Genomic DNA, 26,819 nt, shown 5'->3' with positions numbered 1-26,819 from the left:
CAAGCAGACCTCATTTACAGTCATAACTTAAGCTGGAAACAGAGCACAGTAAAGCTTTCAACTCTTCTTTTCATTGATAAATGTCAAGAGTTTTCAATACAACTTTCTACACTCAGTCCTGAAAACTGTTCACTGTACAACCAATCAACCTGTTCATTCCAGGCTCAGAGCCATAGCTGCCCACTTCAAGCACAGGCCAGAAGGCAACTAACTGCATAACTGCAACCCACCATTCCTAGTAGGGTCGGTTGCCTCAGGGTCAGAACTGGCCAGTGAATCCCTTTCAGGCCCAAAAACGAAGCTGTGTGCGAAGTAAAGATGTAAGCCACAGGACCTTTCAGCCACAGAGAACAACACAGGGTTTCCTACTGATATTTCCTAGTGCACAGACATGCTTTCTGTACTTTTCTTTCCAAGAAATTAAATGCAGCCACTGAAAAACACAAAAACACAATTCATTCTCTCCCGGAAAGTTCAAAAATACACAATACATTGAGGATAACAGCTAGATTACAAGCACATTGTAGAAATGAAACTAAGGCAGAGCTAATGAAAGGATTGCAATGCCTTGTAACAATAATTGCGTTTTTTTTCTCCACAAAGCTTTTGAAACATGGCATATTTATATAAATAAAACGTTTAGCTGCATAACATATTTGAAAGTTGGAAGGGAAAAAACAGTATTCTTTATCAGATATACAAGCACACAAAGGACATACACAGCCATTTTTGTTGCAGTGTTGTTTAAAAAGTTGCAAATCCTGAACAAATTTCCCATAACACAGCGCTCAACAAATCTGTATTATACTTCTAACATGTTAAATTATATTTATGAAGGTTTTATGCAGCTGTTCTTCTGCAGCATTCCAGAACAGACCTTCCACTTGTCCTTCTGTTTCGTCTAATTTAAAAACTGCTTATATGTGACACAGATTCAGCTCGACAGAGGTGTTTTAAAAAATCCGCAAGCCTATTCCAGATAAGAGAAAGTGAGACTGACTTATCCCACTGAAGGAAGATAAAAAGAGCAGCGTCACAACTGGCAAAACTTAAACAAATCACAGTTACAGCAAGTGAATGCTCCATCAGCCAAGTAGAAGGCTGTATTTATAACTTGGAGAAGTCATTATTTTGGAAGAATCTCTTAGAACTCGAGAGTGAAGGACATCCATGTGGGGAAAGGAATGCACAGTACCAATCCTGCTTCTTTCACAAACTTTGTCGTTAGAATAGATCATCAAGAATACAGAAGAAAAGCATATGGTTACAATGAAACAAGATACTAAGTTACAAAAACTTCATACAAAAGTTTAAAAAACTTCAGCAAAATTCAGAGAAATATTCACAAAGGCACAAGTGGAATTTGGTACATTGTTCTCCATGGCAACTGAGAGTTGCATGTTGTTTTAATTGCTACTGCCTGATAAACAGCAATAAAAGGCCACATACATTAATGCATCCAAAACCTTTTTTTTGGTGCTTACAGAGGGAAGACAAGGGTTTAACCTTGATCTGTGATTAAAGCACAGGAAACCTTAAGTCTCTGCTTCACAGTAGACTCGTCTTAACTTACCTACATCACTTAGACTTCATTTTTTCAAACACGGTGTATAATTAAAGAAGATTAACAGTCAATGGCCAAGGTCAAACTTGCTACGTAAAGGCTGTCAATGGAAACAGCCAGTCCTCAGAATCCTTTGAAAGTAAGATCAGACAAGGAAAAGAAAAGCTGGTAGTCTCCAAATTGGAGATCACTTCTGAAAATAACAGCCCTTAATTTTCTGGTCTACAAATAACTTATTTATAATGAACTTGTTGGGAGCCTACTTCCTGATTACATAAGCAGATACAATTTCTCTCTTCACTTGCTTATTCCAAGACAGTATTTGTCCCTATGCAATCATACAAAAAGGGCTGAGGTTTGATCAATGCCCTTGTGTCTGTGAAGTATTCAAGATCTTCACGCTGAAGATGTGAACAGTGTCACTAAACCTGTTTGAGTTATACCTAGCTGAGTATCGATAGGCAGATTGCACAATAACTTTTAATAATGAACATGTTCGAATAGATTCTCTTTCAGAGATCAGACATTACAGAAAATCTTTTAGTTAGAAAAGCCTGAAGTTAAACTGCAGATTGAAACCATATTGTAACAGAGTCAAGGGAATATGCTATAATCCGTTTTTATGAGTAGTTGTAATCAAACACATGGGGCCTTTTTAAGCTTGCTTGACTAGACATCCTTCAACTGACTCAGTTAGATTCAGGACAGGTGGCAGCACTTAGAAAGACCCTCCTCACTCCAGCCTAGTTAAGACTTGTGCATTAGGCACTAGTTGAAGGCCTGAGTCCCTTACTCCTTCAAAATAATTCTTACAGCATAGCGTCTATTTTTACCTGTTCAGTCTGTGATCTGCTGCAAATGATGTCTCAGTTGATTATGCTCTGTACATAAATCCACTCATTCATATGTACACTGTTCTGTAAATACACATACCTAGCGGCCACGCTACTAGATACTATTCAGCCAACACTGAACGTACCCACAGAGCTATTACCGAAAGCAATCCCACTATCTGGTCAGAAAAGTCAACTTCCTAATTTTTTCAAGTTTACCAGTTTATTTATGTAACTATTTAGAGTTGTCTAGAGATGAAATAACATCTATTTTCAGCAGGCTCCGTGATCTCCTGTATTCCTACTTGCTTTCAGGATTCAGGAACTAACAATGCATGCACTCTGTTGCACACATACATTAATTGCCCTCAGGAACACTAAATCCTACATATAATGGAATGATTATAGCACAGCAGGAAAGCATATATATGCAGCACAGATTTCTGAGGAAGACACTATTTAAATTTTTATTTGTTTCCCTGACAGTCTCCTGCTGTGTCAGGGAACTGGGGGATGGGAAGCAGGGGACAAGAAGAAGCAGCACAGGCACTTCACACTGGACAATACTCTCCAAATGTACAGAGAGGGTCCAACATTTCAAAGGGAAAGAGGTCTGCGTGGGGCTGTATCCCCCAGTTGAGACTTGGGTTTATAGAGCACTGCCTCCCCGTAGCTCTGTCCTTGCTGGTACCAGGCCCTGGGAATCACGTTCAGGGGAACATTCAGTCCTTCTTTCTTTGCCATCTCACCAGCCTGTATTAATTTTTGTGCATAGTTTGACTCTGACATAACACAGTAAGCACTAAGTCATCATTCAAACTTCATTATGCCCTTGTGGTTTCTTTCTATTGCAACCGTTTTCAATGCCAAAGAAAGATGTTCAATATTTGTTAGTGGAAGCAATGTTTGCTTCTCTAGTGTTTCCAGGTAGGAGTCAGAGACAAAAGCAAGCTGACAAAAGCTAAGAATGGAGAGGACATCTTCTTGGGCAATTCCTACAAGCCAATTCTTTTGTTTTTTCCTAATTCTTACAATGAGATAAGAACTCCTGGAGCACTGTTGCTCCTCTCTAAGCAATAATTGAGAGGAATTTGGCTGGTAATAATGAGTAAGCAAAAATACAGCCTTTGCCATGCAACTGGGCAAAATAATACTAAGATGACAGTTAGTTGGATTAATATTCTTCATCCCGTCCTTTGTGCCATTCATTGCCGTTCATAATGTTGGGGGCTTCTGACCTACAGGAACAAAACAGGCAGAGCCATTTCAGCGAACCCTTCTGCTGTGCTTCGGACAAAACCGATCCCCCTCCAAATCCTCATCAGCACTATGAATTTAAGAGTTTCTTGCTAACAGAGATTGCCTCCTCCTGCACCCAACATAGTTTATTCAGAGCCATCACATCTTTACCCTATTCGCTGCATGAAGATATTTAAGTCAGAACAGTCACTATCACTGCAGGCCCCCTCAAAACCTGCCTCTAGCCAACCAGACAGTAAATGGACAGTCAGCATACAGAAAACTGAAGTGTCAGAACTGCATTAAAAGATGGGCTATCACATGTAAAGCAGATACTGAGTGGTGAGGTGACTAGTTCTGCTCAGGAAAAATATAATCAGAGCAACTAAATGTTGTTATACTGACCTGGCCATAGAAACAATAGCCATAAATGAATTCTCTAAACAATCCTCTTTTCCTGTACCAACTTGACTGTTATTTTCCACACCCACCCAACTTCGTAATTCCTACAGAAACAACTTTTGCTCACTCTTGTGATTCTCATTTTGCAGACCATTAGCTAACATCTCAGTATTCCATTTCCTTTTCTGTTAAGCAGACATCAGATAAACCAGAATACAAGGATATGAAAAAGAATAGTTTGTTCAACAGTGTACACAGCTCCACATTCCCCAAAAGAAAAAGAATACCAGCCTAAGGTTATGTATTGCCAGAGAATTGATGTCTGGAGACTTACTGCCACAATCCTGTTGATGTTGGAGCATATTAAAGCAGATGTTTCCTGTCAACTGCTATACTCTTCCTACAGTACATACAAGTATACTCCAGCAGTCACTTCAAGCAAACACATGTAAATGTCAAAAATCTCAAGTGAATTATCTTGTAATCCACTGCTCCATCTGCTATTGGTGTATTCCTAAGCAATATTTAAGTCCTCAAGATTATTGCTTCCCTCTATTAAACGCACGCTGAAAAATTATTAAACATGCATAAAAGTGAACAAACTACTAGATTTTCTATATCTTTTCTTTCACGTGCTATGCGTGGTATTTTAATAGCTGGAGGAAAAGCTCTAATATAATGATTTAGTCTAAACTATGGCCACACAATATGGATGCACCATAAGAAGACGTGTTTTCTCTTTGCTTTACAGACAAGATTCCAGGTAAAAGAGGTCCCATGACCTCAGAAGACAGTAGTTCTATTGAGCCAATTCTCTCCTGTGAAAGCTATGTTATCACTGAGACACAGAAGCAGGCCCAAAAAGACAGTTGGGTACACAACACTAAACAAATTCATTTTGTAAACACAGATCAAATTATACCTTTCAGTCATTAGTGGGGCTCTGAAAATATAAGTGCTTTTCCAGAGACATGGTTACACCGTCAAATACAATGAAGCATGCCTAGCAGAATCCATCATTGTCTCATGAAAAAAAATAAGGAATGTTCACATCCTTATGACCATCATTAGCTCCATTCTCTTACTTGTAACAACAATCAACTGGGAAAGCATTTCCATGTGTTTTAATTTTTTTACGGAGTAATGACTGCATTATTAAATCCCAGATAGATATGCTTGAAGTTAGCATTTCCTAACTTCTTCAGGAAGACTGAGACATAGCAAGTACAATACAAGTTTTGCTTCTTTTCTAGGTACTATTTCTTCTAACCTACTGTATATAGCATTACAAATATTGTCATTTCCTTTTCAATCATCATTTTTTTAACACATTTTCTCATTTTTTAGTATTAGATTGTCAAAATATAAAAAATAAGGAATATCAGCATTCAACAGCACAGTAGAAATGTTTTCTAAGTACTCAGTTTATTAAGTGTGCTTTTCCTCCCTTGTTAATGAAGTGATACTCTTATTCTCCTCAAGGAAATGAAATTGGTAACTTCACAACTTTTTCAGGCATAGCCTGCTGTCCATACTATCACATGCTGTAGATCACAGTTGGCTCTGATTGTCCTTCTCCTTTATTTGTATCTTTATTTGTATATGTAAAAAGACTTTTCAAACTGTTTTCAAACAACTATTCCAATGGAATTGAATAGTTCTAGACATGCATTCAAAGCCAAATTATTACTAATTCAAGTTACCATACTTCAAGATTAAATCTAGCAAGGTAAGTGAGACATCTAAGCAACTTATTAAAGTAAACTGGTATGAATTTGAACACAATTCACCACTTAATCTTTGTCTATAAGATCTGCTCTGAGTTTACTATCTCAAATGGAATATATGCAAACTTGAACAAATGACAGACTAGATGTGAGTGAAATATTTAATCATTTAAAGGATTTGTTTTAGTTGTTACACTGGGTGTAGCCGTGCAGGTGTTGGCAGCAAGGGCATGGGTCCTCACACTAGACCCAGATAGTTTCAAACAGCTCCGAAAAGGACAAAGCACAGGACACAGCTAAGACCAGCAGACAAGATGGTGGCAACTCAGAGAAAACAAACTTTTGAAAGGGTAAAATGCTGCCCAGCAATGAGGGCTTGGGAATAAAAAGCCCAAGAAACAACCCTACAAACACCAAGGTCTGTGAAGAAGGAGTAGGAGGAGGTTCCCCCACAGACCACAGAGAGAACAACAGTGGAGGAGATATCCACCGTGCGTGCTGTGGGTGACCCCATGCTGTAAGCTGGTGGATATTCCCTGACAAGAACTGCCATCTGTGGAGAGCCCATACAGGACAAACATTTTCCTGAAGGACTGCAGCCCACGTGGAGACCCCATGCTACTTTAGGGGAGAAGCGTAAGGATAAAGGAGTGCCAGAAATGAGCTGCTATGAATTGACTGCAACCTCTACTCCCCAACCTCTTGTGCAGCTTGAGGGAAAAAGGTCAAAGAGTTGGGTACAAAGGAGTAAAGTTAAGCCTGCAAAAAAAAGCAGGACACAGGAGGAAGGTATTATTTTAATTTTTGTGGCTTTTTTGTTTCTCACTGCCCAAATCTGTTTTGGTTGGCAATAAATTTCCCCAAGTCAAGTGTGTTTTGCCCATAATTGGTAAGAGATCTCCCTGTCTTTAGCTTGACCCATGAGTTCTTTCATCCTATTTTCTCTCCACGTTCTGTTGAGGATAGGGAGAAAGCAGCTGGATAAGCGTTTATTAGCTGCCAAGGTCAAGACCCACCATAAATACTTTGATGCATATTTTGATGTCCATTTTAGAAACTAACAAAATCTTCAGTACTGGCATAACAGCAAATAGTTAATAGTTGCAAGGAAGGCAAAAACCAAGCAGCTTTGGAAAGTTAGGCAAACAGGACAGATTTCAGCTAACATCAGATGATGAACTGTGATATTTCATTCAAAACTTTTTACAGTTTTCATTAAAATCATTATTTGGAAGTTCATTAGGATTTAATTCAGCAAGTCCATTTTAACCAATACTTCGATTAAAGCTTTATCTGTGAGACATTTCACTCACCTTAACAATTCACACTTTCTACTGTGACTACAACTATGTAACACAAGAGCTTTTTTCTAAGGACAAATGTAAGATGAGGGATGAGCGAAAAATTCTTAAGCAAGGAATACTTTCCTTCAGTAAAGGAGAAACACAACAGGGAATGTTTAAACAAACAAGACATGCACAAGTACATGAGACCTCAGGTCCTGAGAGAGCTGGACAATGTCATTGCCAGGCTACTCTCAGTTATATTCAAAAGATCATGGCAACTGAGGGAGCCTTTGGTGGACAGAAAGCAAGCAAATATCAATCCTAGCTTCAAGAGGGGCAACAGAGAGGATCTAGAGAATTACAGACCAGTCAGCCTCACCTTAATCTCTGGCAGGTAGTTGGAGCGCCTAGTCTGGAAATCACTTCCAAACCTATGAAGGACAAGAAGGTGACTGCAAGTAATCAACACAGATTTATAAAGAGGAAATCATGCCTAACCAATCTGTTAGCCTTCTACGGTGAGGTGGCTAGCTCACTGGATGAGGGAAGAATAGCAGATATTGTCTATATAGACTTCAGCGAGGCTTTCAACTCTCTCTCCCATAATATCTTCATAGACAAAATGATGAAACACACAGCAGATAACTTGACATTGAGGTAGACTGAAAACTGGCAAAAAAAAAGCTCTAGCAGATGTGATCAGCAGCACAAATTCCAGCTGGAGACCAATCACTACGGGTGTCCCCCAGGGGTCTATACCATGGCTCTATTTATGACCTGGACAACTGGGTAGAGTGTATCCTCCACAAGTCTGCAGATGATACAACACTCAGAGGAGTGGATAATATGCTGGGTGGTTACGCAGCCACTACAAGGAATCTTAACAGGCTTGAGAAACTGGCAAACAGAAACCCCATAAGGGTCAACACAGGGCAATGCCAAGCCCTGCACAAGGGCAGGAATAATCCCAGTACATACTGGGGGCCAATGAGCTGGAAAGCAACTCTGCAGAAAAGGCCCTGGGGTCCTAGTGGACGATGACTTGACCACATACCAGCAATAAGCCTTTGTGGCAAAGAAGACAAACAACATGCTGGGCTGCATTAGGAAAAGTACTGCCAGCAGATCAAGTGAGTCTTCCTCACTACTTAGTACTGGTGCAGCAGGACTTGTGATCCTGTCTCCACTTCTGGGCTCTCCAGAACAAGTAAAATACGGACCTACTAGAGTAGTTCTACCAAAGGGCCACGAAGAAGTCTATGGGATTGGAGCTTTTGTCATACTAGGAGAGGCTGAGAGAGACAGAATTTTTAAACCTTGAGGAGAGAAGGTTCAGGGGGAAATCTTACCGATGTGCATAAACACCTGATGGAAGGGAGGAATGAAGACGGAGACAGACTCTTCTAGTGGTGCCCACTGACAGGCAGGGAGTCAATGGGCACAAACTGAAATACAGGAAATTTTGCTTCACCACAAAAAATAAATGTTTAATGTGAGAGTAGTGAGACACAGGCAGAGGTTGCCCAGACAGGTTGTGGAGTCTCCATTCTTGGGGACACCCAAAGCCCAGTGGACATGGCCCTTAGCAACACACTCTGGTTGATCCTGCTTTGAACAGGGTTATTAAACTAAAGGATGTCCAAGCATCCTTTCCAGCCTCAACTATGCCATGATTACTTCCTTCTTTTCTGCCAGGATTAATATTCACAGTACACTTCTAATTTAATTTTCAATCCTTTCCTTCCAGTGCATGAGCTTGCAGCATGAGCTTTACGGGCAGATATAGAACGGGCTTCTACGACAATTGTCCCTGGAGCACAGAAGACAGCCTATCAAAAAGGAATAAAAAGGATCAAGAAACAAAAAAGACAATGGATTAAAAGCATACACAAGTAAGCAGCAACTTGAAACCTACTCCAGAATTTAAAGAAGGAGTGTTATATTTTCTTTTCTGAATGTTCTACTGAGAACAAAAATATTTTCCACACTGACTTAATTATATTGGAGATGAGATATGCAGCAGAAAACAGAGATGGTACTGTCACACTAAACAACATGCTGTCTATTATCAGCCGTCATAATCTTGAAGAGAAAGGATTTCCCTTCCCTTTGCAGAGAGTTCAGGTTTCTAATCCTAAACATTATACTAGTACACTAATTCTACACAGAACTGCTCAGTCTTGCTTTTTTCTTTTTGCTTCAATGCACTGGCAACATATTCTAGGCCTTCAAAAGTACAACTCACAAAATACACAATTATTTATTTTTTCTTGTAAGTTAACTTTTTAGTCCATGGGAATGGAATCATGAATGCTTTAAGCATTTTATTTTATATCCAGCGTCCCATAGAAAGATTTCACTGACACTAGTACAACTGTCCCTTATGTATAGAGATATATGAGATTGGAGTCCAACTCAACATGAAACTCCTTCAGGCAATATATTGGATTTCAGACAATGACATTCTACAATTTTCTGGAAAAATCGCTCTTATAGAAAACAATCTTTCCTGGATGTTAAGCAGTTCCTTAAGGTGGGCTCCAACAGGAATCCTGGAAGACATGATTGTTCAATAATTCTTCTAGTTGATCTTTGAGGAAGGTGTTTATAATATTGCTTACTGCATGTCAATGCATGTAGCCAGCCCTTATATAGAAAAAGTGACTTGCTTAAGAGGAACTACTGTGTGTGATTTCATGACTAAGCTGGGCTCTTCAAGGGCTGAGTTCAGCACTGGCACATGGAAGTTAAGCAACTTATAGAATTTTGGCCACCAAAGCATATGAATATCTGGATATCATTATGGCATTATTACAGAAACTTCAGAATTCAGGTATTTTGGATTGTCATTAATCTAAATGAAGAGTCACAAAACAAAAGTAACCATCTTTGAAAGGATGCAACTTTTAAATCTTCAGGAAAACACAGACAACCTCAAAACAAAAGAGAAAAAAACAAAAGTGTCCTGGGTACAAGCAGCAAACATCATTATAATAAATATTTCTAAGAATGGCTAGGAAAATATTTACATCCTCCCATCATTATCAATTGCTCAGTTTTATTTAATAATAAGACTTAGCTCTACCGAACTAAATAAGGCAGTAATGACTACGAGACAATCTGTGCTCCAGAAGGTCAAATAAACATTGTCAAGAACATATGTCAAGTAGTCACAGTGTTACTGAAGGGGACTTCAGTACATTCATACTTTCTGACGTACTTACCCAGCTTTAAGAAGAAAGACAAACATATTTTAAAGTCACGGAGTCTTCAAGTCTTACAACAACGTACATACTCCAGGTTGTATAACAAAAATGAACCTCTATTTATTTCATGTATTATCTTAATATAATAGTAGCTTTCACTTAAACAATGAGATTTTCAGATTGCTGAATGGATTAGGTAAAATACAGCAAACCCCATCCTAACAGTATTTTCTTAAAACAGACCATCCACCTACAAGTAAGGAATATTTCCTTGAAGATTCAGTCAATCATTCAATGAAGCTGCTAGCTTTGAATTTAGTAAATTTTTGGAATTTTCCAAATACAGAAGCACCCTAATATTCTTGTTTTTCAAATAGTGATCAATCTCTTCATGTAAGCTACATTTCATTTTAAAATGACTGTTTCCTGATTAGACCAATTTAATAGGAGCAGCAGATCATTCTTCTGTTAGTAAAGCTATGCAGCCAGATTAATACTGAGATACAATTATCACTGTGAACACTCTTTCCACATGGAAAATCTAAGGCAACAACATTTAGCTTAATCCTCTTAGGAGGAGATTTATAGAAAATATAGGCCTGGACGAGACTTGTTTAAAATCCATCTGCTAACAGAGGATGCACCTTCACCAGGGTTTTTTTGGAGCAGATTTGCCTTGTCAGAAATAGCTTAAGTATACTTTCAACTGGCCTTGATTAGGCTGTAAACCATTATTTATTAAGAAAAACAGTGAAGTTATTTGGAAAAGGAATAACTCAGTGTTCATACTTGCAGAAAGATTTTACCGATTTAGTTCCTTTTCACACTGTATTGAACTTTTTTCATCCAAGTAAAGGTTGGTAATATTAATCTAGGTAAGATCAAAATATCCTTGAAACTAGTTAAAACAATCAATCACATAAAGGTTGTGAAAATTAGAAGCTTTAATCAAAAGACTTAATAATTTTGGTATTCCTATATAATACAAAACAGAGAGATAACTAATGAAATGACCAAGGTGATAGAGATATATGTTTTGTCTTACTTGTCCAGGGCTGTGCTGGTGGGCATGCTCCTACCAAATCCTCGGACACCCATCTGACAGAAGTATGGAATGCAAGACAGATTGGCAGCAATAATTGCCAACGAATCAGATGCGTTAACAAAGAAACCATTTTGGCCAAGGATCATGTAGCGGTCCTGAAGAAGACAAGAGATACAAAAAAGCGTCTTAAATCTTACATTTTGGGGAAAGGTAATTTCTTTTCTTAGAACCACTGCAGATACAGTAAAAAAGGAACAGGTTTTGGGTTACCTGGATCCCTATTTGGGCAGAATAATTTATTGGCATTGTCCTGACAGCTTTACAGTTTCACTATCACAACATAATTCCCTCAAGCCCTACAAACAGAAGTTCCAAATCAGTCCCTAGCATCAGCCTCCTACATGATACTTTAGTAGGTCTGTTCCTGCCAGGGAATGCTTGTGTAGGAGAATCTTTCTGCCAATGTCACGCACTATACAGGGAGTAGGAGGGTATTTTGTGTATAAGGACAACAAAAAACAGCTTCTGTTCTTCACAGCCTTTTCATCATTCCCACATCCTGTCAGGTCAGAAAGCTGTTTCTGTAATACTTTGTTGGTAGGCTGATAATATGACATAAAAAAAAATAAAACAAACACTATTAAGTGCTTTATTTAGCTAAAAAACCTTCAGTCTGTGATGTTAACCAAAACTGACTTCACTTAGTTACTTAGTTACTACGTAACTGTGACAAGTCAATATTATCTGTATATGCTGCCTTTTCCCACCTGGGGAAGTTTTACACCAATACAGAAAAAAAAAAAAAAAAAAAGCCTAATATTTAAAGAATTCTCATTCCGGACTCACATCCTGTTCAGTTTGCAAACATCTGCAGGGTCAAATTACCCCATATGTGTCTGATTTATGAGTACAAATACTATAATCTTTGCTTGAAGGTATCACCACTCCATTTTGAGGACTTACTGAAAAGCAAATAAATTATACTTACATGTCCCATATCCGACCCCAGATAAAACAACAACTACATTGAAACCTCCAGATGAATTAAAATACTTACTCCATCAGCATCAAAAGCAGCTCCAAATCCATACTCTCCGCCTCTCATAGCCTCCAGCAAGGCAGTTGCATATGTTAAATTGGGATCAGGACGCTGTCCACCAAAATCCTCTAGAGGAACACAGTTTATGGCAGAATTTGCAGGAGCTCCTAATTCATCACACAGGATTCTTCTCACATAAGGTCCCATAACTGTAAAAACAGAAATCTGCCATGCAATCACAAGAGCATATGCTTGACATTTAAATTTTTCACAGTACCGTGGAGACTTGATACAAAACATACTTTCAGCAACTCTATACATCTGTCTTACCAACAGAAGACAGACTATTATTTCATATAAAAGTATGTGATTGTCCCCATAGTAAATGACCAATTGGCAAGTCAGCATCAAAAACACACTGCCCCACTAGTGGAAGTGAAAAAGTAATCACTGAAGGGTGAAAGATCAAAGTTTTATTTAGCTATTATTAGGGAAAGAAACTATCATATACATTTAGGGGTATTCCTTACTAAAATAAAAATGAGATGCTATTTTGGGTGTCCCAGAATGCAAGTAACAGTTTAACAAACATACTGGCAAAGAAAGTAAACAATAGGGGAATACAAATGGGGAATAAGCTCCTCAAAGGTTTCTAATTCTTATTGAAATTACAACAGATTTGTCCACCAATGAATTTTACCACATTTTTTCTACTCTCATGTAGAGAATAAATAAAAGTTTTCTTTCAACTAACTCGAAAATAACTCCTTTATTTTTTTACGATGTAGCCAAATAAGACCCCAGTTCACGCTATTATATCATAATTAGTATATGCAATACTGTGGACTATCCAAAAGCAACACCGAGTTTCATTTTGGAGCAGCTTTTTATTTCACTTAGATTCCCTATTAAAATCTCATGTCTTTTCTTAATTCCCTAGTAGGACTTACCTGATTTTACTTACTGAAAAAAGGATATAAATTTATATTCTTCAACCCATGAGTCTTCATCTTAAATAACTACAAGGAATATTTTATAACCTTTAATAGTAAATGTCTATCATTTCAGCCCAGAAATAAAAGGAACCTAAACACACATGCACCTCGAAATGCAGTCATTATCAAACTATATGAAACATTAGTCCATCCCACAATTAAAACTTTTGCTTCTATGGAGAAACTGTAACGTTAGTCGTGTCTGAAATCTACACTAGAGCATTCGATGGCTGAACAGACACTAACAACTGACTGAGCTCTCTGCATTCCTAGTGCAAGTGTGAACAGGTCACACAGAGGTAAAAAAACACAAGTGACTGCTTTCTCACTTGCTCTTGCTTCCTCTCTCTCCACACATTACACACATTACACATTATTGCAAGAAATTTGTGTTCAAGAAAATTTAGATGCCAGTTCCATAAATATACTATAAATGATGATTGAGGTTCTTATCAAGAGTAGACTCATGATAAATTATTCTTCTCTATGCCAATGTTAAACCAGCGATGTCTACATGCACAAAAGCATATTCCAAAGCTGAAGAGCTAGTTTGTAACTCGCTCTTAGTTAGTTTGTAACTAACTCTCTTACAGTTTGTAACTCTATTATGGCTGGTGGTTCACTTTTGGCTAATGCACTTTATCCAGGAAGGCATTTTGGTGAGTTGCCACCAAAATATGACAAATCCCAACTCATTTGATAGATTGTTCCAGCGATTAACCACCATAACCCATAAACATGTGTGCTACATTTCATATTGAATTTGTCTGGCCTCAGATTTCTTCTGTTGATTCTTCTTGGTATTTTGGAAAGAGATAACTGGGTCATGATTTTGCTGAACAAAAATGAGAAAAAAAACCTCTCTGTTGCACAAACTTCTTGTATATGCTACTGCATGTGTACAGTGTATTTACAGTACAGCTACTTCTCCATCACGATACAAAGTCATAAAGTCCTTATCACCTTACCACCTTGTAAACAAAGTGAACAAACCTGGTCCTTTAAATTTCTTATGATTAATCAGTTTTTCTAACCCTTAGCCAGACCATGCATCTTTTTGGACACCGTTAGCACTTTTCAGTACTCTGCAATAGATGTGGGCATCAGAGCTCTACACACTATTTCAATTACATTCTCTCCAAAACTGTATGTGACACAAAGCATTCCCTTCCTTATTGCTCAGCCAACAATTTGAGGACTCTTGGGTGGAATTTATTCATGTTTAAATAATTTTATACCATTTACCCTTAGTAGAGACTGTCCTGCAACATCCTTGGTAACTACACACTGCAAATACTTCATCATCCTTTCATGGCAAGATTAGCTCATCCTGCTTGCTTCCAAATGCAGAAAAATAAAAATAAAATAAAATAAAATAAAAATTGGATACATATGCCTTCGATTCTTATCAAGAAATATCTACCCCCTCACCTAGTAAGGGGCCTAACCCATTGTTAAGATTGTCTTTGTTACTAGCCTAATGCTCAAATCCTGTCTTATTGCCCCAAGTTTTTCTAAAAAGTCTGACTATTATACACCATACCTTTATTGGTAAACCACTGCAGTGTACTCACAGTTTTGTCCTGACAGTAACTTAAATTCATACCTCCATTCATGGCATCAATCCTTATTTTAATCTGGTTGGGTCCAGTCAGCAAATTTCTGATTGCATTGAAGTCAAATATATTTCGAAGGAGATTGAGGTAGATATCCACAGAATCAACAATTTCCACTGGAAAAAATAAGGTTAAAGAAAAATTGTACAGTTCACATATGGGAACATGTCTCCCAGAACAGTTTCACAACCCATGCACCTGAACAATAATCGGAGCGTGCAACCTCTACATAATATGGATTTGCTCTGAAGTCCACAGAGGCAAAGTAAAAGATTTCTACTGATTTCAGTGTGGCTTCCATTAGGCTTTAAGCCTTGCACAGGTTAGCAGCTTTACCTGGTAAAGGACTGCAGAAGATGGAAGATGTCTGTGTGGATATAAAGTCACAGTTTCTATTATCTGACAGCAGTATCTGTATCACCCCATCCGGAGAGATGTACAGCCTATTCTTCTCATTTTTTTGGCACCTAGAAAATCTGTCTCCAGTTTGTCGTCAATTCACTACTATACTTTTGCATTTTATAACTTACTGACTCGGGAAAGTTAGGTTCAAACACAACATCTGTTTTTTTGCTAAGGTCTTGCTAATCTGAATTGTGAATTCATAAAGGCACAGAGATACAATTTTTCTAGTTCTGTCAGATGTAAAACAGATCAAACTAAAATGAATTAATGAAAGTAAGTCTGTCATAATCAAAGCAGTTATCAAGCACCTGTCAAAAGCCATGCTTTTCAGTCATCTTGGAACATATTACTTTTCCTAATTAAATTAAAAAGCATATGTTATACAAATGCCTTTTCATCTGGTTAAATGAATATCTTGAAATAATTTAGTTACAAGTTAAATTATTACTTAGAATATCAGCCAGTTTTCCTCAGAAACACTGACCTCACCCCACTGCTCTTCTTCAGCGTAACATGAAAATGACACAGATATTTTTGTGCCTAAGAAAAAAGCTTAGAATAGATTAGGAAAATACACTTGAACTGAGAAACAAACCCCCCCCCCCAAAAAAAAAAAAATCCCAAGGCTGAAAAGTAATCTGTAAAGCTTATTTGAAAAAGAGTCAATTCTGTGGTATAAAGTGACATTCTCAAAAATTCACTAAAAGACAGTTTTGTATATCTTCTTAGCCCTGCTCCTAATAAAGTATATGCAGGATCTAAGCTTCACACAAATGAACAAATGCCTCAACTTCAGTGGAACTGCTCACACATGTTAAGGTAAAGTGCATGCAAGATTAAAATCTAAAAATTATTTTAGTTCCTGCCAAATCCAACTGACTTATTCTCAGCTGTTTCAACATCTCTGTAGTCTTGATTTGCAGGAGTTAGTTCATACAACTGAGTAATGAGAAGTTTGAAATACATCAGATAAAATCTTAAAATACTTCTTAAATTATTTTCATTTTTTCTGCAACTTGATTTTGCATTCAGACCTGTGTAAATTGTATTCATGTACCTGTAGGCCAATTGCAGGAGGGTTCTCTGGCAGCTATATTGTCCCAGAATGATGCATTCTGGGGAGAGATGATTGGGAAACAATTTTTCCTCAGAAGAAAATTCAATAAAATTGAAGTTACTTTTAATCTATTTTTATGCTACTTGTCAGGTATTTTGTTTTGTTTTTTTTTTTCAATTTTCATTTTGAAAAATACAATTTGGAGAGATTAAAATGCTGAAAAATCAAAATTCAGCGATCAAGTATGATTCTGGAGTGGTGTTAAGAGCTGAATTTTCTTTGCTTTTTGTTTGAAATAGAAGCCAAAAAGAACATGTTATTTTAAATGACAACAGAAACAAAACAAAACAAAACAAAAAACGTAATTTAAGATTTGTATTTAAATCACAAACTTCATCTATCAAAATGTACTTTCCCTCAGAAAATGTATTGTGGAAAACCAAGTGGCTTTAATTCTAGACCATCAAGAATGAGGAATAGTTCCCAAGGCCACACAGAAGTTTTACACTATTTGGAATATTCCTCTTCTGGAGTTCTTCCCTTGCTTTTGACTCCTTCAGGACAAAATGGCACTGTTATCTCAATTTAAGTCAAGTGTAGCCATAAAATTGTTGACATGCTTAAAATTAAACATGTGCTTCGTGTTACTTCACATTTTAAGTTACTCCTTCTGTATCTCACAACTTTTCAGAAAGGAAGTATGAGCAAAGAATGAGTAAAGCAAGATTCTCACTAACTGTTCTGCCAATAAGACTTACATGAGCAAACTATACCTAGCCCAAAAATATGTTTTGTGTTTAACCATTAGCAGGCCTAAGCACATATATTCCACATAGGTATTTGACTAAATGGTAAGGCCCAACGCACTTGCAGTCCATGCCTTAGCTCCCTTGTGTGCAAGACAAATGGAACACTTACCTGTACTGCTTAATATTTTGAGAACTGGTAGTAGTAAAGCATTACAAAGAAATTAAATTTTGTTTAAATAGTTACCAACTATCATTCTGCAGCAACTCTAGTATCTAGAATAAACAAATGTAGCATGCATAAATGCCTATGTCTATACCTCGGAAAGGTTTGAATTTGTTCTCCAGATCAAACTCTTGTCTTCCTAAGCGAGATAAATCAACTCTGAGATCAGGACAAATTGCATATTCCTCCAAGGTTTTGCTGATTTGATAAATTTTATCTGAAACTGCATCTGGAGCAGGTCCTGTAAGAAAAGAGAACATGTTGTTTCATTTTTTATATTTTTTTTTCAAATTTTAAGATTTACAAAAAAAGTTTGCTACTTAAAAAAAAAAAAGTTTAAGAATGTATCAGCAGTATTGAAGAATAAGCCCCAAAAAAGAACACTGTAGTAAAATATGGTCATTTCTTACATTGTAACACATTTAACATATTTTTGGAAAAAAAAATACAATATGGAAATACAGTGTAATCTCACTCAATGCATTCATAAAACTTATTTAAGTCAATCATTACCCAGGGAAAAACAATTACAGCCAACTTTCCTTGGGTTTACTGCTCAAAGACTTTGACATTTTTTCTTCTACAACAGATCTCAACATATATATTAATGGAAAAACTGTCAGAAACAGTTTCTGGTATTTTGTAGGGTTTTTGCAAATGCATACCTGTGAAGCTGAGATAGTTTGGTGTTTCACTTAATTTCATTCAGCACAGATTATCATTAATAAATACTTTACAGATTAACAGAGTTATTTTCTTTCAGCTTCCCTCCAATGGCTTAATGAAATATATCTTTGTTAGAATTCAAAATAACTTTATCGCTTGACAGCAATTCTGACCTGGAACAGTTAGGTCATTGAAAAACAGAAATCACATCTTACTCATGCATTACTTTTATTACCAAATCCTGAAGATTGACTATATTTTACAAAATTTACTGACAATCTGATAAAAATTGTAGGCTTCATGTAGAAATTACCACCTAAGCTATGCTGTACGTAATACAAGATTTCAGTCAAAGTTACAACAGAAGACCATTCTGGCTTCTCTGACACTTCTTCTCCTACACTTCCACTCTGAAAAAACGACTTCCTATATTCTCTTTTATGTTCACTCTCTCCTGATCCAATGTCTCAATCTTTTCACCACTAAATCCCCACCTCCTCTAGCAATGCTGCTGTATTCAATGCAGTTTTGCCACATGAATCACCTTGCCACATCTCAGATCCAGTTCATCAGATAGTCCAAGGCAATACAACAAGTAACAGTCACTTAACTCTTTACTTGGCTTAGAAAATGACTTCTTACTGGTCTATTCCAAAACTACCTGTAGGGTAAGGACAGGTTTAATTAGCTCTAGATCATCCTCAATGAATGGATATTTCATCTAGAAATATTTCCAGCTAAGGCAATCCCATAGTGTCACTCTGCATTCTCTCCTACAACTACAGAAATAAGCCTGTTTGCCCAGCCAGGATCTGCAAAATAGACTGCATGAGAACACTGAGCAACAGTAGCCTCCCCTAGGACCTTGTTGTGGTGCTCAACTATTCTCTGAGACAAATAGTCTTGCCTGGTGCTTAACCCACGTTTTCTCAATGACAAGTTAAACCAACTATTTCGCATTTTGTCCTTGCAGATTATCATAAATAACTGAACTCTGTGACCTGTGCTTGAGGAGCACAGGTATATATATTTATAAAGATTTAAATTTAAAGTTTAATAGCCTGTTTGAATTTTCTTTAAAAAGGCAAAATACACCACCAAAAAAAAATGCCCCACCAACTGCTACCTACTTATCAAACAGATTTTAGGTGGTACATGGTATTTTGAAGTTTACAGAGTGCTAAAACATCTAACAGTTTGGTTCTGGCGTGTTTGTGCTCTACCCCTGGCTTTCTCACTGTCTGCCCTTACATAGTCCCTTTAATCTCTCTAGGATTCAAGCCTGTTCTGTTTATAAAATCCCACTGATTTAACTATGCATGTTTTCCAGTCAAACAACAGACAAGGGAGAAGCACCCCCTTGTCAAGTCTTCCCAGCTTCAAAATAGGCAAGAAAACATTATTTTAAGGGCACTTCGAGATTTTCAAAAGGAACGCACTCTACGTTTATGAATTATACAAGGTGTCAGCAATTGTCACTGTGATGTTTTATGGGTGTGCACAGATCTACAACATAAAATATATACAATGTGTAACATAATTACGTGTGAACTTGCAGATTTCAGAAAATGAGACATCAGCTGTATACATAAATTACATTATTCAAGAGTGAGATTTTAACTATTTAACAATAGTGTTTAACAATAGTTAACTAAAGTGGTACAACTCTCCTTTGATAAATGCAGTTATTTTCTGGGTAAACATGAGAAGTTCTTTCTTCTATATAAGACATGTAAGTTATGCTGCTTATAGCACTTCTGAAATTAAACACTTTAAAGTAAGCCAAGACAAGCAATACAGAAATACAAGCAAAATGAAGTTCCTTCATAGGCATCTTTATAAAAGGAAGAAAATTGTTACAATGATCTGGCAGACCAAGTAAAATATAATAAAAATGGGATAGCAAAACTCCATAGTAGAAATCTTACCGATCTCACAAGGACTTTAATGAACACTTAATATTTATTGTACATATGCATGCAAACAAAGGCACTCCTACCCTTGAGAAAAAAAAAAAAAAAGTGTTCTTTCTAGTTCTAACAGAATAACCAAAACCACTAACAGTTAAAATCAGTTGGACTGTATTTTCATCAAACTGAGATGCAATGTGGTAAACGCATTAATAAAAAAAGACCCACCTCCATTAGCAACCTCAAACTTGACTCCAAACTCTCCTCCAGGTCCCCCAGGACTGTGGCTAGCTGTTAGAATAATACCTCCAGCTGCTTTGATCTTTCGAATAATACATGAAACAGCAGGTGTGGATAAGATACCATTCTGCCCAATAACCAATCTGCCAATCTAGGTGAAAAAAGAAGTTAAAATATTCTGAATGGTACTAAATTCTTGAACATTAATAAACAAACACACACGCTATACACACACAGAGTATAGATGTATACAGTGGCTAAGATGGAAATATAAATTCCTGCTATGGAACCTATTCGCTTGCAGAAAAAAACACGTACACAGGTTGGTTGGATGCTACTCTGGAGTGTGAACAAATATTGTATCTTGTAGCCCCAGTGCAGCAAGCAGGAGCATAGGCACAACAGTGATTTGCAAAGCTTCCAAGCACAGTACCGGGGCATGATCCTGTTATCAGACTTTTCAAGGTATCCCTATGAATCAGCAAAGACCCTCAAATATCAGTATAGTTTAGGGCTGACTGTGTGGATACAGTGTGTGCAGGGCTGGAGCTTCAACAAGCTAAGAGAGAACAGCAAGCAACTTGCCTTTCATGGAGGAGCCTTTCAGTGCAATCACAAGTATTGAACTTACTAAAACTTGTAATCTCTAAGTCACACCCCTGTAACCCAAATACCCTTGGATGTCCTGCCCCATAGGAAATACTATTTCTCCTTCAGTCATCGTTTACTCTTTGGCTACTCCAGATGAACAGGCTGCATTTCCCAGGGCAGAGCTGAGCAGAAGTTCTCACCATTCTTAAACTAAAAAAAAATGCTTTCAGGTGGTGTTATTAAACACTGACTCAATGTGTTTGGTATTATGTGCAGCTCTACTGTGTGGTTCCAATTTCAAAACCTTCCTTCATCACCTACACATACTACAGTTTCAATTCAACATAAATAAACTAGGAGCCAACTAGAAATTTACTTACAAAGAAATACAAAAAAGTTCTAGTTCCTGTGAAACATGCAAGTAAAAAAGCATTGATGAGAGGGGAAGGTTAATATTACAGATGAGAACTGAGGCAGCTCTATATAGAGCTTCAGAAGATACTGCAAAATATTTTTAATAGCCTCACGAAGACAAAGCAAACCAAACAAAAAAAAAAACATAAAACCACCTATTCTGTAACAGTTCAGGAAGGTTAAAAACAGAAACAGCGGGAAGGAGGGAAAGAGAGGGAGAATACCAAATCTTTCACATTCCCTACATAAAATAGGGAGTTCAACCTCAGATTTTTTTTTCTACTTTAAGGGAGATTTTATGGCTTTACAGTCTGTGTGGAAAAGCAACAGCACATGAGATGTCACTACCTGCCTCCTCTGTAGAAATACTTGTTCCTTATATAGATGATCTTCTGGGTCCAGCACTTGTGTGAGGCCTTTAACAGTTATTTAGAGGTGGGATTCCAAATAGTTTCAGAAAAGCAAAGGATAGACAATTTATTAAGCCTGTTACTGTCAACCATTTTAACAATAAAGAAAGACTTCCAAACTGAAACAATCAACTTCTAAAATGAAAAACTAATTGTTGTTTTTTCTAACTCTCACAGAACACAGAACTACGGTTAGCTATTTCTCCTTCACCGACAATGACAAGACCTGTTTTCAAATTAAAAAAAAATATATATTCAGAACAACATATTCTATTAACTGAGGTTTCCATCTCAAGATCTGGTGCCAGGATGATGTGTTTATCCACCCTGATCTCTTTTCACAGTTTTTGCAGATAATTTTGATGCCTTGGGATCTTTTCGCTAGAAAACAGGAAAGCTATCTAAATCATAAGTAAAGTTCATTGAAAACTTTCAGGGTTCATTTGATTTACTGTTGCTACTACTAGGAAAATGTTTTGTCTCACTGCCTTTTTTTCTCCACGGTAGGGGCAATTATGAAGGAAATGATAAGAAATAAATATAAGAAACCAAAAATTGTGGTTTCTCATTATTCTACCTTAATTATTATATTTTCCAGGGAAATATGTATGCTTTGGGGGAAAAATTATGCAAATAACAAAATTGACATTTTGTTTCAACAGATGTTTTTTTCTAAGTCGTTGTTCCATTGGCATGGTCAATTGGTCAGGGTTGGGCATATGCATGGTTAACACATGTACCAGATGGCTGAACCTCATTTCTGCTCAGTTCAGTGTTCAGTTTGAACAATTTTATTTCTTATTCAAGACTAATAATATGGTTTCATTAGCCTAAGATTGAATGATTAAGAACAATAGTGTCTTCCTATTTGCAGAACCTGAGGCCAACATTTGATTATTTGTGGAAGAACAAAACACAGTAGTGATTAGTTTTCCCTGAAGAACAGATTAAATGTTATGCTAGTGCCCTGTGACAGCATTTGCTCCTGGCAGACTCTGTATTGCTTTCTGGCTCTCTGTCTCTCCGGCCTTCCCACTCTTGCTTCTCCCTGAAGGTAAAACTAAGCAGTAATTTACAGTACATGTGTTTGTCAATCTCTCAATTTATCACAATTTACAAATCTTAGGAGCAACAATAAAGGCATCTTTCTTCCGCTTCTATCCCCAAGCTTAGTGAAGTGGCTGATTAAATGTTATTTCACTGATTACAGAACAAAACTAGTATCTTTCTTAGAGACTAGACAACTTAGCATGCATGTAATGTTATTGCCATCTTTTACAGCTACTTTAAATCTCCTAATGTTACATTTGCACTTCCTTTATTCAACTGTTTTGAATACTAAACTACTTCAAAAATACTTTATATACAACACTACTTGTTACTGCAGAAATGTAATTCCTACGTTGTGGAACAAGGAAAACTTTTTTTTATAAAGCAGAAGTGTTTCCAGTTGTTGTGGGCTGACTTTTGACAAGACTCACTTTTGCCACAGAAAACACATACGGTAAAACACCTTCAAAACTCCTCCAGGAGGGGCACTGAAATCACTAGCAGTTCAAGCACATGCCTTGAGGCACTTTCAGAATCAAGTTCAAGAAAGAAAACTTTCAATTAGCCGCATTACTTACTGTTTTATTTATACCAGTGCCATGTAAGTAATTTGAAAGAGAAATACAGACTTTTTTCAAATTATTTTGAATTTGAATGTGTCCTTTTATGGGTTCTTTTCAGTCCATGAAGAAGTTTTTGGACAAGATGCCATTTCTTCCAAGACTGTTGTGTTAGTACTGTCATTTAACCATTATTGCCAATTGTACCGAAGCTTTAGAAAAAACACAGAACATTAGTTAACAGGCTTTAACAAACATTCTTCCAGCCTATACCATGTACATTTATTATGAGAAGGAAAGCATAATGAAAATAAACATTGGAAAAAAATGTTTTGAACATTTTCTCTCCCTTTTTTAAACTATGAAGCATGTAGAACACTAGAGCAATGACTCAATCTTCCAAATACAGCTGTCAGAAATGGGTGCCAACTCTTAGAACAGAATTGTATATGGGTAAACAAAAGGACAAGAATTATATTTTGCAAAATGCTTGAAAACAACAGAGCTGAATCTATCTTGATGTATTCAAGTACAAATACATTTATATTTGAAAATAGGGTATATCATGAATTCTTCTGTACTTCTAAGCAAGGTTTAGATTTGTGCTTTCAAGCACACAGAAACTACTGTTTTGAAGTAAGCAAAATATGTAGAGTATTCAGAATACACAAATTACCTGGCATTCTCTCTTCACTGTACCTCCATTTTTTCCTGTTCAACACAAACCATCTTTCTCATTTTTCTGGATGCCCCAAATTAATATGAACAGGACTACTTTGCTTTCCCTTCAACATTTGTCACAAGGTTATTGTGTGTATTCTAATTAGAAATGTTATTCATTACACCAATTTCCATACTGTAAAAATACTGTAATATTTAGTATTCTAAATTAAGGATGAAAGTGAAATTGTATGTTATAGCACACAGATATTTTGTTTGTAGTGACTGTTGCAAAGAGCTTTGCTCTATGTGAAGGTCTTCAGTGTTTCTGTGAAAATCCCTGAAGACACTCCTTATAAGTGTACACATCTTCCTCTCTTCTCTTCATTTTGGTGGCAGGAATGCACAGCCTCATCCACTCTTGGCCCAGTTGCTGTTCATTTTGTCTCTGAATCAAATATTAAACTGATATCTAATTAATTTTAAGTAATGAACTCTCAGATTTACAGACTTCACACAATCTGGGCTAGAACAGAAATGAAATAGTGTCCGTATACTGACTCACAATTAAAGTTCCAGTAATATCCTTCTGAAAATCTTGGACAGTTTCATAGCACGGAAAGACTATCTTTGGAATTCAAAAACTTGCATGGCTACAAGATCACAGGCATGTAATGGCTCTTCTAATACTGTGCCCCACGCCACATTCTATTTTGTCACTCTGCTTTTAGTAGCAACGGCAGCAACAAAGACCATGATCCTCAGCAAACTCGAACGGCCAAAAGAATAGTCACCCTAGCAAGTACTTTAAAAGAACATTTTTATGCAATATCACCATGTGCAGCTGTGCATTTGCAGACAATTCAGTAGATCAACATTCAGTCACTTAATGCTTTTTTATTATTATTTTTTCCAGTAATCTCTCCCTCACATGCCGCAGTCAATTAAACTTGAAAGAATATAAGAGAGTAGATTATATCTTAAACAGCATGGGGCAATGCCGTCCGATCTTTCACTATGATACCTTAATGATAACTGACTGTCAGGCTCAACAAAGAAGCAAATATGTCAGTCATACAGGTGCAGGAAGGAAAGGCGAGATTTGCACGAAAGACCATGGAAAATAAAAACAACATGGTATTATAAAGACAACTGGAAAATTCTTTGCCATCTCAAACCTTTACAGCATTATTATCAGTACTCAGTGATTCCTCTGGGATGTTGCTATGACTTTCCATAGACAAAGTATGATCATCAATTCATCTGCTTCTGATCAGACCCTGACATAATTGTTTCTCATTTAAATTTATCCTAAATTATGCATCAAAAATAAAGTGCCACATCCAGCTGATGGGTCTAATGGAATACTTGCATTGAATTTGTAGTGGAACTGTGTTACGTGTCATGGAGTTTTCTGCCTCAGTTCTTTCTGTTAAGATACACGGACACTGCTACTGACAGGACACAGGTGAAAAGGAAGATAGAGCTTCAGATATTCTCCTACCATCTCACTTTGCAAAAGTGGCTACTGCAAACTGGAATAGGACAGGACCTGTCTGGCTTTCTTTACACTCCCTCACGCTCCCGTGACGTGCAGTCCCTTAGCTAAATGAGTTTGCTACAAACCCATCCGTGCACTCCATCAAAGGGTGACCACTTCCAGCTAGCCTGTACCCATTTTTCTGAACAGAAAGATGCAGTGAACCATGTGCAGACTACAGTTGCATGGCACGGACCACCCTGTAGCTGTTGCCAACAGCAGAAGCCTCCACAAGCTGCAGCTGCGGAGTGTATACCTGCAACCCCAACTTGGAGGGTGAGAGCAGGAGGGACCGCTGATGACAGGAAGGCAGGGCAAGCAGTGGCAGCTGACTGGGCAGGGGGCCTCAGCTCATTCCTTGTCCTGGGGCCGATGCCAACTGTGCTCGGCTGCTAACACAGGGAGAATGCGGGGTGAGTCACCGAATTAGAACAAGGGGAACCTAGTGACTCTAAAGGGCAATACTTTTACAGTTGATAACAGAAAATCCCCTTTATTTTTATACTCAGCAGGCACAATTAACCATACGACTCAGTACATGTCTTGCAGGACAGAGAATCAGGTTCAGTTTCTGAGCACTATTTGGCCATCACCCTACTGGAATTCTGCTGCAGGTAAAGGTTTTAAGTGCAGCTTCAAGGCTTCCACACTTTTCATATCATCCCGTCTATGCCAGCTCACTTTTTTTCCCCTTGTGATATTGGCCACACTCCTTTTAGTGACATTCACCTCGCCCAAAGGGAAAGATATTTGCCCTCAGGAGTATTCCCTTTCTCTTCCCCCACCCAGTTACACAGCACAGCACTGAACAATGGCTTCAGGGACATTCAGATAATTTCCCAGCTGTCACATTTTAACAGTCATAGAATAAAATGTGCAATTAGTATTCACTGGGGAAAAGAAAAAGAAAGTGAGGCTTATGGACTTACAGTGTGCTGTAGAGAGACGAGGAAGAGGGTGCACAAGGTGGGGATGGTAGAGAAGGGATGGAGCACATGGAAACAGGAAGACTTTTCAGTGTCAGTGTCACCCCACCAGCCAGCCTCCTGAATCTCTAAAACTGTATCATTAGTAAGAGTATCATGCTTTAATTCACATATTTGTGGGAACTGTTGAGCACAAAAACTTTGTTTATTGGCTTCAGAAAACAGTCAGGAGAAACTGTTTCCAAGAAAGTTGCAGTAACTTAAGAAAAGAGGAAGCACTATTACAGCAAAGTGCCAGCAATCTGTCAAATTGGAAACCTCCTGAGGTCAAAAAGGCTTAATCTGCAGGCGAATGGGGAATGTGACAGGAGAAGTTGGAAGGAGGCAAGCTGACAGGAAAATTAGCCAGGAAGGAGTCTGGAATACAGCACAGTCTGGCTGAGAACCCCCTGCTCTCCTAAGCCCT

At 37.5% G+C, this 26,819-nt stretch overlaps 1 protein-coding gene across 1 annotated transcript in view; it reads right to left on the bottom strand.

Moving 5' to 3' along the window:
- Positions 1 to 26,819, bottom strand: part of PGM5 (phosphoglucomutase 5) — an 87,020-nt gene that overhangs the window by 58,351 nt on the left and 1,850 nt on the right. Inside the window, exons 2-6 of the mRNA XM_083816017.1 lie at positions 20,191 to 20,353; positions 17,481 to 17,627; positions 14,943 to 15,068; positions 12,360 to 12,550; positions 11,303 to 11,457 (exon numbers count right to left, since the gene is read on the bottom strand). Of these exons, the coding sequence (XP_083672143.1) occupies positions 11,303 to 11,457; positions 12,360 to 12,550; positions 14,943 to 15,068; positions 17,481 to 17,627; positions 20,191 to 20,353 (782 nt within the window). The remainder of the gene's footprint in view (positions 1 to 11,302; positions 11,458 to 12,359; positions 12,551 to 14,942; positions 15,069 to 17,480; positions 17,628 to 20,190; positions 20,354 to 26,819) is intronic.

The sequence above is a fragment of the Anser anser genome, assembly GCF_964211835.1.
Source record: "Anser anser genome assembly, chromosome: Z".
In the NCBI taxonomy this organism is placed as follows: domain Eukaryota; kingdom Metazoa; phylum Chordata; class Aves; order Anseriformes; family Anatidae; genus Anser; species Anser anser.
The sequence above is the reverse complement of the archived record's forward strand: the minus strand, read 5'-3'. Positions and strand labels throughout refer to the sequence as shown.